This window comes from Cervus canadensis, chromosome 26 (genome assembly GCF_019320065.1).
Source record: "Cervus canadensis isolate Bull #8, Minnesota chromosome 26, ASM1932006v1, whole genome shotgun sequence".
In the NCBI taxonomy this organism is placed as follows: Eukaryota; Metazoa; Chordata; class Mammalia; order Artiodactyla; family Cervidae; genus Cervus; species Cervus canadensis.
The window spans coordinates 29891401-29908351 of NC_057411.1; the positions used below are offsets into that span (position 1 = coordinate 29891401).

Below are 16951 nucleotides of genomic sequence, written 5' to 3' on the forward strand. Positions count from 1 at the left end.
AGAGCGAGGATGAGCCTGAATAGGAAGAGAGAGGGCAGGGGCCCTGTGAGCCTGTGGAGACATGGAGCTTTATCCCAAGAACAAGAAGAACCTGGTGGGGGTTTTAAGATACAGGGGGCTGGCTTTTCATAAGGAACTCTTTGACTGCAGTGAAGAGAGAGAATTTGAAGAGGAAGCCATGGCAGATGGGCATGTGTGAGAGGAATCTAGTGAGAAGGATCTCATGCAGGCACCTTTTGGGATTAAAACCAGGATTTGACAAAAATACCTTTTAAAAAAAGAAAAGGTTGACCAAAAGAATAACTCCCATTTCTAATTCAAGCAAGTGTATGCCCTTCTATTAAGTCAAGACAGCCTTAATCCTTGCCACCCCCTTATGTCTCCCTTTGACCAAGTATTCAAAGCTGCTAAGTTTTAAGTCCCTTCCACTAGATATTGGGATGGCCAAGAAATTCATTCAGATTTTTCATACCATCTTATGGAAGAGCCCAAACGAACTTTTTGGTCACCCTTGACAGTTCTCTGCTTTGGAATGCCTCTAAAAATCTTGAAGCCTGTTTCTTTGTAATCTTTAAGATGTTTATGTCCTTTGTGGCTCAGAGGTAAAGCATCTGCCTGCAGTGTGGGACACCGGGGTTCAATCCCTGAGTCGGAAAATCCCCTGGAAGAGGTCATGGTAACCTACTCCAGTATTCTTGCTTGGGAAATCCCATGGACAGAGGAGCCTGTTGAGCTACAGGCCTTGGGGTCGCAAAGAGCAGGACATGACTGAGCAACTAACACTTTCACACTTCCAACACAATTAATATAGAGAATTATTTTTGTATAGTAGCTTTAATCATACAGAACAGTTGGTGATTTCTAATGGTGAGTTGAACACTGGTTGAATAGTTTTAGAATTATGTTTTATAGTATGGCAAAGTTTTAAAGTAATATTTGCCATTATTTATACAGATTCAATTGTCTAGAAGATAATTAACTCAGATTAAAAATCCCTAAGCATTGGGATAAACCTCTTCTCTAAGGAGTGTCCTCAGTGTTTGTGTGTGTGTTTAGTCACTAAGTCATATCCGACTCCTTGTGACCCCATGGACTCCTCTGTCCATGGGATTTCCCAGGCAAAAATACTGGAGTGGATTTCCATTTCCTTCTCTAATCCACAGTGTTTACTAGCCGGATAATTCACAGCCAGTGAAAACGTTTGTGGTCTTCTAACCCCAACTTTACAAGACCTACCTTTTACAAGAAACTCAGGTTATCCAGGGATTAGAGGAAAAGAAAACATGTCAGCCCTGGTTGAAGTTATTTCCAAATCCACTATAATCACCTGTGTTTCTGGAACCATTTTAGAAAGAGCAGAGTTGTATCCTGTATAATATATGGGATAAATGCCACGAGGTAAATCTCTCACGCTGTTACAATGTGTAAATCAATGTCCCAGGCATCAGTCAATTCTACAGTGAAACTGACCCACCAGAAAGCCTTGTCAGTGATATACGACATTACCCACATTCACCCATTTGTAGGATTTTATGTACTGGTAAAATGGAACCTAAATGAATCTATTATAAATCACTCTAACAGCTATGATATAAAATTATTCCACTCTGTGGTTCTTTTTGTTACTTAAAATTAGTATTGGCATCATTAAACTCAACATAATTTTAGCAAACAATCTGGTGATCTTTCCTTAAACCCCATGGACTGTAGCTCACCAGGTTTCTCTGTCCATGAGGCAAGAACACTGGAGTGGGTATCCATTCCCTAGGGGATCTTACTGACCCAGGGATTGAACCCAGGTTGCAGACAGACTTTTTGCCATTTGAGCCACCAGAGACGCCCCCCTTAAACCATAATAATTTACTTTTCTAACTTCTCCCCTAATTATTTTATACTTTTTTCATCCATTTTTGGCCCCCAAATGTTCAATATAATCATTTTCTGTCTTCTCTTCTTTCAGGTCTCCCAGAATCGGTGAAATTCCACTTCACAGGTAAAAATTTTAATCGCAGTCTTTCAAGAAACCTTCTTTTTGCTCTCTTCATTGTTACTTTAGCTATTTTCTAAGCGCTATTTAAAAGTTACATAACACAAGTTTCTTCTAAAATAATCACATGGCTAGTTAGATAGTGATAGCTCAACTTTGTATTCATAGGAAAAATGCTCCACCAAGGATACGAAAGATTAGTGTTCTTTAAGCCCAATTTCAACTTGTTCTATTATTTATTAAAAAGAGGTAACAATGGTTAAGATCTCAGACTTTGAATTCAGTCTGTCTCAGTTTCAGCCTGCTTTAAGAAAGTTTCTTAACCTTTCTGTGCCTCCATGCCTTATCCATCAATGGGGATGATAAATAATAATTATATATGTGTAGAGCATCCGAACCCTGGAGGAGGGCATGACAACCCACTCCAGTATTCTTGTCTGGAGAATTCCTTGGACAGGGGAGCCTGGAGGGCTACAGTTCATAGGGTCGCACAGAGTCGGACATGACTGAAGTGACTTAGCACACACACATAGAGTTCCCAAAATAGTGATTGGCACATACATGCCTACCTCATTTTATTGCACTTTATTGTGCTTCACAGATATTGCATTTTTTTTTAACAAACTGAAGGTTTGTGGCAACCTGGCATACAACAAGTTTTTCAGTGCCATTTTTCTAGAAGCATTTGCTTAGTTCCTGCCTCTGTGTCACATTTTGATCATTCTTGTAATATTTCAAACTTTTTCATTATTATTGTATTTGTTATTGTGATCTGTGATCAGTGATCTTTGATGTTAATATTGTGATTGTTTTGGGGACACCAGGAACTTGCTGATATAAGACAGTAAGCTTAATAAATGTTGTGTGTGTTCTGTCTGTCGCACGAACCACCCATTCCTCCATCTCTCTCCTTCCCTTGGGGACTCCATATTTTCTGAGACCCAACAATATTGAAGTTAAACCAATTTATAACCCTACAATGACCTCTAAGTGTTCAAGTGAAAGGAAGAGTCACACATCTCCCACTTTAAATTAAAAACTAGAAATAATTAAGCTTCGGAAGGAAAGGATGTCAAAAGCTAGGTCTCTTGTGCCAAATAGCCAAGTTTTGAATGCAACAGAAAAGTTCTTGAAGGAAATTAAAAGTGCTACTCCAATGAACACACAAATGATAAGAAAGCAAAGCAGCCTTGTTGCTGATAGGGAAAAAAGTCTTAATGGCCTGGGTAGAAGATTAAACCAGCCACAACATTCCCTTAAGCTAAAATTTAATCCGGTACAAGATCCTAACTCTCAATTCTGTGAAAGCTAAGAGAGGTGAGAAGCTAGAGAAGAAAAGTTTGAAGCTAGCAGAGGTTGATTCATGGGATTAAAGAAAGAAGCCATCTTAATAACAAGAAAGTACAAGGTATAGCTACAAGTGCTGATATAAAAGCTGCAGCAGGTTATCCAGGAGATCTAGCTTAGCTAATTCATGAAGGTGATGACACTAAAGAACAAATTTTCAGTGTACGTGAAACAGCCTTGCTCTAGAAGAAGATGCTGTCTGGGACTTTCATAGCTATAGAGGAGAAGTCAGTCCCTGGCTTCAAAGGACAGGCTGTATTGTTAAAGGCTAATACAGCTGCTAACTTTAAATTGAAACCAACACTCATTTACCATTCCAAAAATCCTAGGGCCTTAAGAACTAGGTACTAAATCTACTCCATCTGTGCTCTATAAATGGAACAACAAAGCCTGGATGACAGCAAATCTGTGTACAACATAGCTTACTGAATATTTTAAGCTCAGTCTTGAGATCTACTACTTGGGAAAAAATTATTTCTTTCGAAATATTGCTTCTTATTGACAATATATCTGGTGCCCAAGAGCTCTGATGGAGATGTACAATGAAATTAATGTTGTGTTCACGCCTGTTAACATAGCATCCATTCTGCAACCCATAGATCAAGGAGTAATTTTGACTTTCCAGTCTTATTATGTAAAATATACAATTTGTGATGCTATAGCTAACATAGATAGGGATTCCTGGGATGGATCTGGGCAAAATATATTGACAACCTTCTGGAAGGGATTCACCATTCTAGATGTCATTAAGAACTTTCATTTGTGGCGAGAGGTCAAAATATCAACATTTACAGGAGTTTGAAGGAAGTCTCAGATGTTCAAGCTGGTTTTAGAAAAAGCAGAGGAACCAGAGATCAAATTGCCAATATCTGCTGGATCATCGAAAAAGCAAGAGAGTTCCAGAAAAACATCTATTTCTGCTTTATTGATTATGCCAAAGCCTTTGACTGTGTGGGTCACAATAAACTGTGGAAAATTCTGAAGGAGATGGGAATACCAGACCACCTGATCTGCCTCTTGAGAAACCTGTATGCAGGTCAGGAAGCAACAGTTAGAACTGGACATGGAATAATAGACTGGTTCCAAATAGGAAAAGGAATACGTCAAGGCTGTATAGTGTCACCCTGCTTATTTAACTTATATGCAGAGTACATCATGAGAAACGCTGGGCTGGAAGAAGCACAAGCTGGAATCAAGATTGCCGGGAGAAATATCAATAACCTCAGATACGCAGATGATACCACCCTTATGGCAGAGAGTGAAGAGGAACTAAAAAGCCTCTTGACGAAAGAGAAAGAGGAGAGTGAAAAAGTTGGCTTAAAGCTTAACATTCAGAAAACTAAGATCATGGCATCTGGTCCCATCACCTCATGGGAAATAGATGGGGAGACAGTGGAAACAGTGTCAGACTTTATTTTTGGGGGCTCCAAAATCACTGCAGATGGTGACTGTAGCCATGAAATTAAAAGACACTTCTTGGAAGGAAAGTTATGACCAACCTAGATAGCATATTAAAAAGCAGAGACATTGCATGCCAACAAAGGTCCGTCTGGTCAAGGCTATGGTTTTTCCAGTGGTCATGTATGGATGTGAGAGTTGGACTGTGAAGAAAGCTGAGTGCCGAAAAATTGATGCTTTTGAACTGTGGTGTTGGAAAAGACTCTTGAGAGTCCCTTGGACTTGCAAGGATATCTAACCAGTCCATCCTAAAGGAGATCAGTCCTGGGTGTTCATTGGAAGGACTGATGTTGAAGCTGAAACTCCAGTACTTTGGCCACCTCAAAAATGCAGAGAGTTGACTCGTTGGAAAAGACCCTGATGGTGGGAGGGGTTGGGGGCAGGAGGAGAAGGGGACAACAGAGGATGAGATGGCTGGATGGCATCACCGACTCTATGGGCATGAGTTTGAGTAAACTCCAGGAGTTGGTGATGGACAGGGAGGCCTGGTGTGCTGTGATTCATGGGGTCGCAAAGAGTCGGACACGACTGAGCAACTGAACTGAACTGAAGGAAGTTCATTCCAAACTTCTTGAATGACTTTGAGGGGTTTGAGACTTTAGTGGAGGAAGTAACTGCAGATATGGCAATAACAAGAGAACTAAAATCAGAAGTGGAGTGTCAGATATGTCTGATTGCTGCTATTTCATGATAAAACTTTAATGAATGAGTTGTTTCTTCAGTTAAGTTCAGTCGCGTCCAACTCTTTGCAACCCCGTGGGCTGCAACACGCCAGGCCTCCCTGTCCATCACCAACTCCCAGAGTTTACTCAAACTCATGTCCATTGAGTCAGTGATGCCATCCAACCAATTTATCCTCCATCGTCCCCTTTTCCTCTTACCTTCAATCTTTCCCAACATCAGGGTCTTTTCCAATGAGTCAGATCTTCGCATCAGGTGGCCAAAGTATTGGAGCTTCAGCTTCAACACCAGTCCTTCCAATGAACATTCAGGGCTGATTTCCTTTAGGATGAACTGGTTGGATCTCCTTGTAGTCCAAGGGTTTCTCAAGAGTCTTCTCCAACACCACAGTTCAAAAGCATCAATTTTTTGGCACTCAGCTTTCTTCACAGTCCAACTCTCACATCCATACATGACTATTGGAAAAACCATAGCCTTGACTAGATGGACCTTTGCTGGCAAAGTAATGTCTCTGTTTTTTAATATGCTGCCTAGGTTGGTCATAACTTTCCTTCCAAGGTGTAAGCGTCTTAATTTCATGGCTACAGTCACCATCTGCAGTGATTTTGGAGCCCCCCAAAATAAAGTCTGCCACTGTTTCCACTATTTCTCCATCTGTTTGCCATGAAGTGATGGGACCAGATGCCATGATCTTGGTTTTCTGAATGTTGAGCTTTAAGCCAACTTTTTCACTCTCCTCTTTCATTTTCATCAAGAGTCTCTTTAGTTCCTCACTTTCTGCCATAAGGGTGGTGTCATCTGCATATCTGAGGTTATTGATATTTCTCTCGGCAATCTTCATTCCAGTTGTTTCTTATGGATTAGCAAAGAAAGTGGTCACTTGAGATTAAATGTACTCCTATTGAAAATGCTGCAAAGGTTACTGAAATTACAACAAAGGATTTAGAATATTACAAAAAGCTTAGTTGATAAAGCAGCATCAGAGTTTGAGAAGACTGACTCCAATTTTGCAAGATATTCTGCGGATAAGATGCTGTCAAACAGCATTGTGTGCTACAGAGAAATCTTTTGCAAAAAGAAGACTCAATCAGTATAGCAAACTTCATTGTCTTATTTTAAGAAATTGCCACCACCATCCCAACCTTCAGCAACCACCAGCATGATCAGTCAGCAGCCATCAACATTGACTCAAGGTCCTCTACCAGCAAAAAAGATTATAATTCACTGGAGGCTTAGATGATGGCTAGCATATTTAGCAATAAATTATTTTTCTAATTAAGATATGTACATTATTTTTAATGTACATGCATAATGCCTAACATAATGCTATGGCACACTTATTAGACTACAATGCAGTATAAACATAATTTTTATATACACTAAGAAGCCAAAAAATTTGTGTGACTTGCTTTATTATAGCATTCACTTTATTGCAATGGTCTGGAACCAAACCTGAAATATCTCTGAAGCATGCCTATAATCATCCCTACGTGATGCTCAGCTAATGAATGAATGGGCTTCCCTGGTAGCTCAGATGGTAAAGAATATGCCTGCAATGCAGGAAACCCTGGTTTGATCTCTGGATCAGGAAGATCCCCTGGAGAAGGGAATGGCTACCCATTCCAGTATCCTTGCCTAAAGAATTCCATGGACAGAGGAGCCTGGCAGGCTACAGTCCAAGGGGTCTAAAGGAGTTGGACACAAGGAGTAACTAACATTTTCACTTTTCATAGTCTTGAATAGAGCCTTTCATTGAATGCTTTGCTACTGTGAAGCAAAAGTGTTGTGACCCGGAGAGTAAGTTGTGATAGCTGTGTGTGAAAGATCTCAGCATCCTAGGTTTAGTTCAAAGTGTGATAGAAGCTGAGTGCCAATGAGCAAAGACAGAATCAGAGCTGGCATCTATGCTGATGTGAAATAGAGACACACTTTCTTATATCGGTCTAGAGTGAAGTTGATTGACCATAAATGGCATCCATACATTGCTGTTTCCTTGGGATTGACTATTCTGTTAAAGTCAACCATCCACACGTCCTATTATAGTTCATGTAGGACTAAATGTTGGTGGAAGAGAATGTCATCTCCCTAAAATTCTCAGATATTCGTTTGTTCTTTGAGGGCTAAAAAAATCACACTTGAAGCAACAGTAAATTTTAGTCTTCCATCATTGTTTTTTTTTTTTACTTTTTATTATTTTTTGAGATTTAATTGATGCATATGTATGTATGTAAAACATGTAGTTTATGTATAACATTTCAGTGTACAACATCATGAGTGATAGTTGTATATAATGTGAAATGACCACCACAATAAGTCTAGTTAACATCTGTCACCATGTAGTAAATGTTTTTCCTGTGATAAAAGCTTTAACTTTATTCTCTTAGCAACTTTCATATATGCCAAATGATATTATTAATAATATCATTTTTATAATATTATATTATATCATTTTATCATATTATTAATAATATCATAATAAAATGATATTATTAATAATAATAATTGATAAATGATTATAATCACCATATTGTTGTTATTGTTCAATTTCTAAGTCATGGCTGACTTTTTGCAACCTCAAAGCAAAATGTATGAAGACCCTCCAGGGGAACTGCTTTTTGACAATATTAATTCTTCTAATTCATGATCAGGAAATATCTTTCCATGTATTTGTGTCTTTTTAGTTTCTTTCATTGGTGTCATATAGTTTTCACATTACAGGTCTTTCACTTCCTTTAATAAATTTATCCCTACATGTTTAATTTTTTGATACAACTCTAAATGAGGTTATTTTCTTAATTTCACTTTCTAATGATTTGTTATTAGTGTACAGAATGCAAAAGATTTTTGTGTATTGATTTTGTATCCTGCAACTTTACTGAATTCCTTTATTCGTTCTCTCAGTTTGAAATCTTTAATGTTTTCTATATATAATATTTCATCTGCAAATACTGACAATATTCTTTTATTCTGATGTAGACACCTTTTATTTCTTTTTCTAGTATTGTGTCATTGTTGAAAAGAACCCATTGTCAGCTCATTTCTAGACTTCTTGATTATAAAACAATTTGCAGTATTACTTGTCGTATTTAAGCCTTATAGCAATATTGTAAATATAGGTTTTATTTTAGCATTTTAAAGCTGAGAAAACTAAGGATCATTATAGTAGTAATCTGCCCAAGTTTCTATACCTGGTAAACAGTACAACCAGGATTTTAATACAAGTTTCTGACTTTTCTGAGTTTATTCTGGTCTGTATGTGTTCTGGTCATGAAAAATAAACAAGTATCATGGTAGTGTACTGGTTTAGATTTTAAGCCTCAATACTAATCTGAAAGCTTGAATAGATGAAGGGGTTAACTATTAACTTCCCCCAAGACTTTAAGTTAAATGATCCATGAACCTATTATACAGAGTAAAGAAAATAGACCGTGGGTTGACCTTAAATTAATTTATCTTGTTTCTGCCTGAGGTTCTTTTATTTTACTGTTCAGTGATTTTAAAAAAATTTTATTTTAGACCATTTTTTTAGAGCAGTTTTAGGTCTACAACAAAATTGAAAGGAAGGCACAGACATTTTCCCTGTGCCCCCGCCCCAGCACATGCATAGCTTAGCAGTTATCAGCATCAGTCACTAGAACGGTACACTTTTCACCAAGGATAAATCAACACTGACCCATAATCACCCAAAGTCGAGTTTACTCTAGAGTTCACTCTTGTTATTTTGCCTCCTATGGGTTTAGACCAGTGTATGGCATTTACCCATCATTGTATCATACAGAGTTGATACTGTAATGCCCTAAAATTTTTCTGTGCTTTGCTTATGCCCATCCTGCAACCCCTACCTCCCACCTTTGGCAAACACTATTCTTTTTATTGCCTTCTATGGTTTTATCCTTTTCAGAATATCATTTAGTTGAACTCATACTTTTTAGACTGGATTCTTTCATTTAGTAATATGCATTTAAGATTCCTCCATGTATTTTCATAGCTTGGTAGCTCATTTGTTTTAGTGTTGAGTGATATTCCATTGTCTAGCTGAACCATAGTTTATTTATCCATTCACCTGCTAAAGGACATTTTGGGTGCTTCCAAGTTTGGGCCATTATGAATAAAGGTGCTGTAACCATCTGTGTGCAGATTTTTTGTGTAGACCTTTAGTGAAAGGAACCAGAAACAATTTGACTTTCTCAGAGAAATCAAAAACATTGCTTAAAGAGAGGGTTAGACATGCAATTAATGTTTTGATTATGTAAGTTCTTATGTTTGCTTGCTAAGCCCTGCGCCATCATGGTATATTTTGTTGTTATGAAATTTGTACTAGACTTTCCACATGGCTTGGTGGTAAAGAATCTGCCTGCCAATGCAAGAGATGCAAGAGATGCGGGTTCTATCCCTGGGTGGGGAGAATCCCCTTGGAGGAGGAAATGGCGATGGACTTCAGTAGTCTTCCCTGAGAAATCCTATGGACAGAGGAGCTAGTGGGCTACAGTTCATAGGGTCACAACAAGTCAGACATGACTGAGCAACTAAGCATGCACAAATTTACACTAAAAAATAACTTTCCTCCCTTTATTTATAGAGGCAAGGATATACCTTGGTCATACCGACAGTTGTGTGATATGACCAAAGCTGTTTAAGTTTTCAGTCTTTCCTCCTCTTCTGTAGGGTAAGGATGGTGAAGGCTCCTAAAGGTGCTCCTCACTTCCAAAAAGAAAAAAACAATGTAAAACATTAAACAATTATACTTTGGAATTATTTATTTTAATTTAACAAAAGGCCTTCTTAACTTAGATTCCAAGCACTTCAGAGGATCCTGAATCCACTGAAATGTATGGAAAAGTTGGTATGCTTGTCCTCAAGCTCCCAAAAATTAAGAGTCATTGGTCCCAGGCTTTCCCTGGTGGTCCAATGGTTAGGACTTCACCTTCCAATGCAGGGGGTGAGGGTTCGATCCCTGGTCAGGGAGCTAAGATCCCGTCTGCCTCATGGCCAAAACACCAGAACATAAATCAGAAGCAATGTTGTAACAAATTCAGTAAATACTTTTAAAAAATGGCCCACATAAAAATCTAAAGAAAAAAAACTAAAGAAAAATAGAGGAAACATTAAGGAAAAAACAAAAAAGAAGAATCATTGATCCCTATCTCTGGCCATCCAGAGAGCACGAAAGATTGAACTCAAAGAAGCAGATGCAATAACTTTGACATTTGACCAAACAACCGTAGTCATAAAACCATCATTTCTCCCAGGGATAATGTCGTCTCTCCTTCAGGAGGGCTATTTCTGGACTTCTCTAAGGACATGGACAGACCTTGTAAAATCCAGCCATACCTTTTAGTTGTGTTCTCAAGGAAAAGACAAACCTAAAACCTGTATGGACTCATTAGCCGGAATCACTAAGTGATGCTTTACTTGGCTGACGTAGAGGTCAGATTCCCACTGACTTGTTACTGAGTCCAGGAGAAAGTAGAAAAGGAAACAAGTTTCTTGTAGTGAACCCATGTATAAGCAGACCGTGCATTTAAAGTATCAACAGTGAAGTTTTTTCAGTAGGCACTGCATATAAACCCATTGATGAGTTGGTGGTGCTGAAGTTCCTACAAACCTGACTTTTAGGGAAGAGAAGGCATGTGGGGTATGGAAAAATGGAAATAAGAATCAAGGGTCTGGCAACTCTGCTTTCATTTCCATCCAGTGATCAGCTTTCATTTGGATGTCTCAGGTAATCCAAATAAAATCTTAAGGTAACTGCTTTATTCACAAAGTTGTCTTCCACTTATTGCGCTGGACATAACGACCAGGTAAAAATGAGTCTGCTTACTTCCAAACAAATACCATTAGAATTACTTGTGTAGACATTTCTATCCTTAGGATAGAAATGTCTACACAAGTAATTCGGCTGATTCATATCAATGTATGACAAAACCCACTGGAAAAAAAATAATAATAATAAAAAAAAAAATAAATAAATAAAATAAAAAAAAATAAAAAATTATTTTCTAATGAGACATAAACAAGTTATTTCTCAAAGAGATTTCTTGGAAAAGTGTTTCTCTGGAACACTGGAAGAATGAATTGAATCTACAATAATTCCACAAATAAAAGCTTTTATTGGCATTACCTATGAGCGAGTATTTTGTTTTACTTTCCACTAACTTTTATCAATATCATCTTGTTGTGAAAGTTGCTTCTTAAAATGACTGTGTTATTATGGTCCTTTAGCCTCTTTGTTATTCAGTAGAAAGAGCTTTGTAGAATAGCTCACAGTATCTTTAACTTGCTGCCTTATTCTTTCCATCTGTGAGCATCTCTTCAGAGTGTTAAGATAATCTAAAAAAAACTTCTAGGTACAAATGTATAGAACTTGCCTAAAGGTGACCAGACTACAAGGTGATTTATGCCTGTGTGTGCCCTTTCTAGTTTCTGATGGAGAGCGCACAAGTCCAGAGATGGCCCTCACCATTCACTTACTCCGCGCTGATCAGCACTCACCAGTCTTCCAGGTCACAGCTCCTCTGCTTGAGGTCAGCCCAGGAGGCAGCACGTCTATAGGTAAGAACTGGGAACCTGCAAGAAAATGGCTGTGGAGATAGAACCATATTTCACTTAACAGTCCCTGTTTAAACCTCTTCATGGTTACCAAAAAGTAGTGACCTTCTCTTCCGGAAGTTGCGTGCTTTCTCATCCATGGCGGTCCCTTTGGCCATTTCCATGCAAATGGAAGCAGCAGAGAGAAGGAAATAAACCCTTCAGAGGCTAGTGCTCAGTGATGGAATACAACTCTGAATTCATTTTCCAGCCTCCAGGAGTTTGATTTGTTGCCTTCACTAAAATATAAAGTAACAGGGAGCAGAGAAGAGACGTGAGGAAAATGGTTTCAATGGCTGCTCTTGTTTTCTACTGAGAAAGTGAAAAGTAACAGGAGTGGCAGATCACAATAACCTTCAGAAGTTGTGAAGAGCTAGAGTTGACCCGTGTTTTATATGTGATTTTATTTACCTATTAGTATACTTACTCTTTAGAAGTTTAGTCTTCTACCAAGAACATCTGAAAAGGGAAGAGTGGATATTTTGATTTTTGTAAGGTGTATTCTTACACATCCTTATCCAGTTTCTACATGCCATTATTGGCCTAAAGTGAATTATCATCCAACTTATTAACAAGTCATAGATATGAAGATAACTGTCTCTTCTGCCCCACTCTTTCTCTTGTGATGTGATGGCCAGAGCAACCATTATTAAAATAACCTGGCTCCTCTATAGATTCGGAGAAAGGAGAAGGGAAGAAACAATAATAAGTAAAAACAACTTGCACCAGTATTTTATGCAGGAAAATCTATGCAGTCAGTCAAGACTGACCTTTTTGTGGACCGCCATTGCCTCATTTGTATGGAAGAAAAAAGGTGTTCTGAATTTGGAACTACCGACTCATAAGTAAACTCTTGAAGAACTTACTTACAATTTGTGAATTGACTGTATTAAGTTTTCTTTCTTTTGTGGTCCATTCAATTTAGCATTTTCTTGTAACCATCATGTTTCCCACAACCTGGCTTCCAGCCTGGCCTGGGGCTATACTGTATGCGGAGTATAGAGTTGTTAACGTACACAGCTTCTCACCATACTCTATTCTCCTGACTACAGAACTTCGGTTGGTAGTACGAGACACGGAGACAGTGCCTGAAGAGCTCCTCTTTGAGCTTCGGAAGCCTCCACAGCACGGCGTGCTTATTAAGTACACGGCTGGGTCACCAGGGCCCATGGCCACAGGTAGCCTGCCGACTCTGTCATTGACCTCCTGGAACTTCTATTATTATTATTTTTTTTTTACTGTTTTAATTTTATTGGAGTATGGTTGATTTACAATGTTTGATAGTTTCAGGTGTATAGCAAAGTGATTCAGTTATACATGTACTTACATTCACTGTTTTTTAGATTCTCTTCTTATATAGAATATTGTTCTTGCTCTATAGTTGGTTTTATGTCTCCGACAAGAAGTAAAGCAATATTGTGGGATAAACTATAAGGAGGTACTCAGAAAGGGAAGACCTTTAATGTTTAGTCCATTGGCTGAAGTACTGGGGACTTCCTTCTCTGCACCACCACCCACACTCCAAAACTATGAAGCTCTTTCCTCAGGTTGTATGTAAAATTGATTTCTGAAACCTGGAATAAGTACATTTAGAACAACCTCGTAAGAGTTGTCAGCTCCTTGTGAGTCTTCACAGTAAACACTCTGACTCTTTAGAGTATAAGCTGCATGTATTTTCATCCATTAAAAAAACATGGTAATGTGACCAGCTTTCCAAAATAATATTTATTATACCTTATCCAGTTGTAAAAATAATACATGCTGATTGTTTAGGAAATACAGAAAAGTTCAAAGAACAAAACTGAATCTAATTTTTAATAGTTGACTCTCATATGTTGAAGTAAATATTGTTGCAAAATTGTCACCTTGGGATGCTATATCCTTATTCTGACAATCCATATTTTCTCAAAACTTTCATGTAATTCCTAGTAGGCGTGTAATAATGCGTTCTTCTGAATATCGCTGCAGAGGGAGAGTGTCAAATTTTTGACCTTGAAACTACGTGGGATTTGTAAGAACAATAAATAGGCACTTGGGAGTCACAAAGACAGTTTGTTTTTTTTTTTAAGTTACTGAACAAAAGAAGTCATTATGATAGATTTCTGGTATCCTAAGGGAACTATGTTAGGAGCATAACAGTCATAGCCCAGTTTCTTTAATATTATATTTAACCAACATTTGTGTAATTAATACGTGAGTTCTAAAGATGTTTGTAAAATATTAGTTTTATTATCGTTTTAAGGCACAATAACATTAGCATCAAGAGAAGGCTTGGAAGAAGAAAACAAAAAATGAATAAACTCTTTAGTTTTCTTATATAACATCAATTATTACAGTCAGTAATCTGTGAAGAAATAGAGTTGAATATAACATCCAAGAAGACCAGTTCCTCAGCTGTGCTCAGGAGTCATGGGGCCCCATGGTACTAAGTAGCATTTTTCATAAAAAGGGTTCTATGACCAAAAAATTTTGAGAAGTTTTCATATTGTATATTGAAGATTCTAGAATTCTAGTGAATCCTGCCATTTAAATATTTTAAATTTTGTTTAAACCTATTTTTCTTAAATGTTTATGACCTTGAAAATTTTTTTTCTACACAACACCTATCACCTAATTATGAATTAGTACTCTAGACTTACACAGAGGAGGTTTCTAACTTCAAGTATACTTTTCAAGTTTTAAGTATTTTTTAACTTTCTTAACTTTTAAAATAAATCATCAGTATCATGATTAGATTCTAGAAGGGCTATCATGAAGAATAGAAGCATGTGCTGTATTGTCTAGAATGAAACAGTGAGGAGTGGAGCTTAGAGAGGCAGATTTTGGCTCCATCTGATTTAAAGCTTTAAAAAAATTACAGAGTTATCTCCAGTGGAATTAGCTCCCTTATAAAATGGTGAGCCATGTTGAAGGACAGGCTAAAGAACCCTTTTCAAGGGTAGTGTAAAAGGAATCTTCCGTTGGGTGGATGGTTGAACTAATTAGCTTACAACTCCCAGGGTTTATGATCCTATATGTGCTTTGAAATCCTGAGAACAAAGGTGTTATGGAAATGAAAAGCATTGTTCCCAGAAGCTATTGGTTTTTTGCAATTTGTTTTGTTCTTGAAAGGTGACACTTTCACATATGAGGATGTAGAGAAGAATGTCCTGCGGTATCTACATGATGGCTCATCTGCCCGCCAGGACAGCATGGAAATCTCAGTCACAGACGGCCTTTCAGCCACAACAGTGGACGTGAGGGTGGAGGTATCACCGGACGAGGCCCGGGGGCCCCAACTGGCTGCCGGCGCCTCTCTGAGCATCACGGTTGCTAGTCAAAGCACAGCTGTGATCACTCGGTCACACCTGGCTTATGTGGTAAGTTCTTTCATTTGTCTTTCTGTCCACTGCACCCTCTGATCAGGTTGACTAGAAAGTGATGTCGTGGCTGAACATTTGGGCCATCAGGTATATGGCCACAAGAGAGCTTTCTGTTGGCTTCCCTATCACTCTGCTCTTTGCAATAGTGACGCTATTCCAGCTGCTCCCACTGTTTCCCCAGCAGACAAGTGAATGAGCAGAACATTGATGAAAACTCCCTGAGAAGGTGTAAGGACGGGTGATTTGCTCTAGGAAACAGTAACCATGTCAAAAAGCCCAAGTTCCCATATTTGAAGCTCCCTCCATAGTATTTCAAATAGGAATTTTAGACAAAGAGCAACTTCGAAGAATTTACCCATCAATGACTGATAAGTTATGGTATTTCATGGCTCACTTTTCTGAGAGAAAGCCCACTTCTCACTAGCATTTGTCTCAGGTCCAGCTCTGGACCGAATGCTGGCATGCTTGTTTGGCAGGATTCCTAACTCACCCTCCATCCCGTGCCTCACGAGAAGCAGGGATCAAGGGTACTGACCTTAATTTGATATGTGATCCTGGTTAATTAAACTCATCTTTTTTACTTTACCTCTGGAGCTAAGGATAATGAGGATAATGCATCTTATTTTTCATGTAAGTATGTTGTGAACATAAACTCTGTGTAAAAATCATAATGAGTAGTTTTGACAAATACACTGAAATAAGAATGGTTATCTGAATGATAATCACTCTTAGTATTGAATTTTTCCTCTGCTAATCTTAAAATTTCCTCCAATAACCTGGCCTTTAAAAAAATTACTATATAGTTTTATGTAATCCTTTTCTGAGCTGAAGAATATGGCTATAAAATCTAGGCCTGAATAGTAGCATGTAAGATAAAGCATTGGCCTGGGAACAATTGCTTCAATTGCTTTTGCACAGATTTTCCCCTAAAATTGTCTTTTCTTAACTTATAGGAAACTGCTTTCCACCCTGATTCTTCTCATGGGTCTAGTACAGTTTCAGAACACCTTTGACTTTGTTTTTAAATTGACAGGTGATTCTTACCCTAGGTTATGGCCTTTTGAGTCTTATGAAACATGAATTCATAAAAATTTATGAATACAGATTTAATCAATAGATCACCAAGGCTTGAAAAATGTTTGACAGACCAAAATAGGATTCCAGGAGCAGTTCCTTCCCATTAAGTGCATATTATGAGCTGCAGATCAAAACGCAAGCCCATTGGCAACTGAACATGTATTTTCAGAAATTGATTGAATGTGAATTTACCCACTGGAGCAGAGAGAAGACTCCAAAAGAATTATTCTAGCTCACTGAAAGCATAGCATATTTTAAAGACTTAGCTAAGTTATTTATTAATACTAACTTTCTCTGAGTGTTGTGGAAGAATTTTTTACTTAATGTCATGGAGAAGATTTTTCTAGGTATGCATAGTTAGTGAGTTTACTGTGAACATCCAGAAATGTTGGAAAAGCCATCCAAAACCTTGGTCATAAATGGGGCAGTTGTTGTGTTATGCGTTGAGTTC

At 38.0% G+C, this 16951-nt stretch overlaps 1 protein-coding gene across 2 annotated transcripts in view; it reads left to right on the forward strand.

Annotated features, from left to right (window-relative positions):
• Positions 1–16951, forward strand: part of FRAS1 (Fraser extracellular matrix complex subunit 1) — a 504323-nt gene that overhangs the window by 381204 nt on the left and 106168 nt on the right. For both annotated transcript variants that reach the window (XM_043447950.1, XM_043447951.1), the window contains 4 exons: positions 1961–1993; positions 11894–12025; positions 13114–13239; positions 15173–15420. In XM_043447950.1, coding sequence (XP_043303885.1) covers positions 1961–1993; positions 11894–12025; positions 13114–13239; positions 15173–15420 — 539 coding nt within the window. The remainder of the gene's footprint in view (positions 1–1960; positions 1994–11893; positions 12026–13113; positions 13240–15172; positions 15421–16951) is intronic.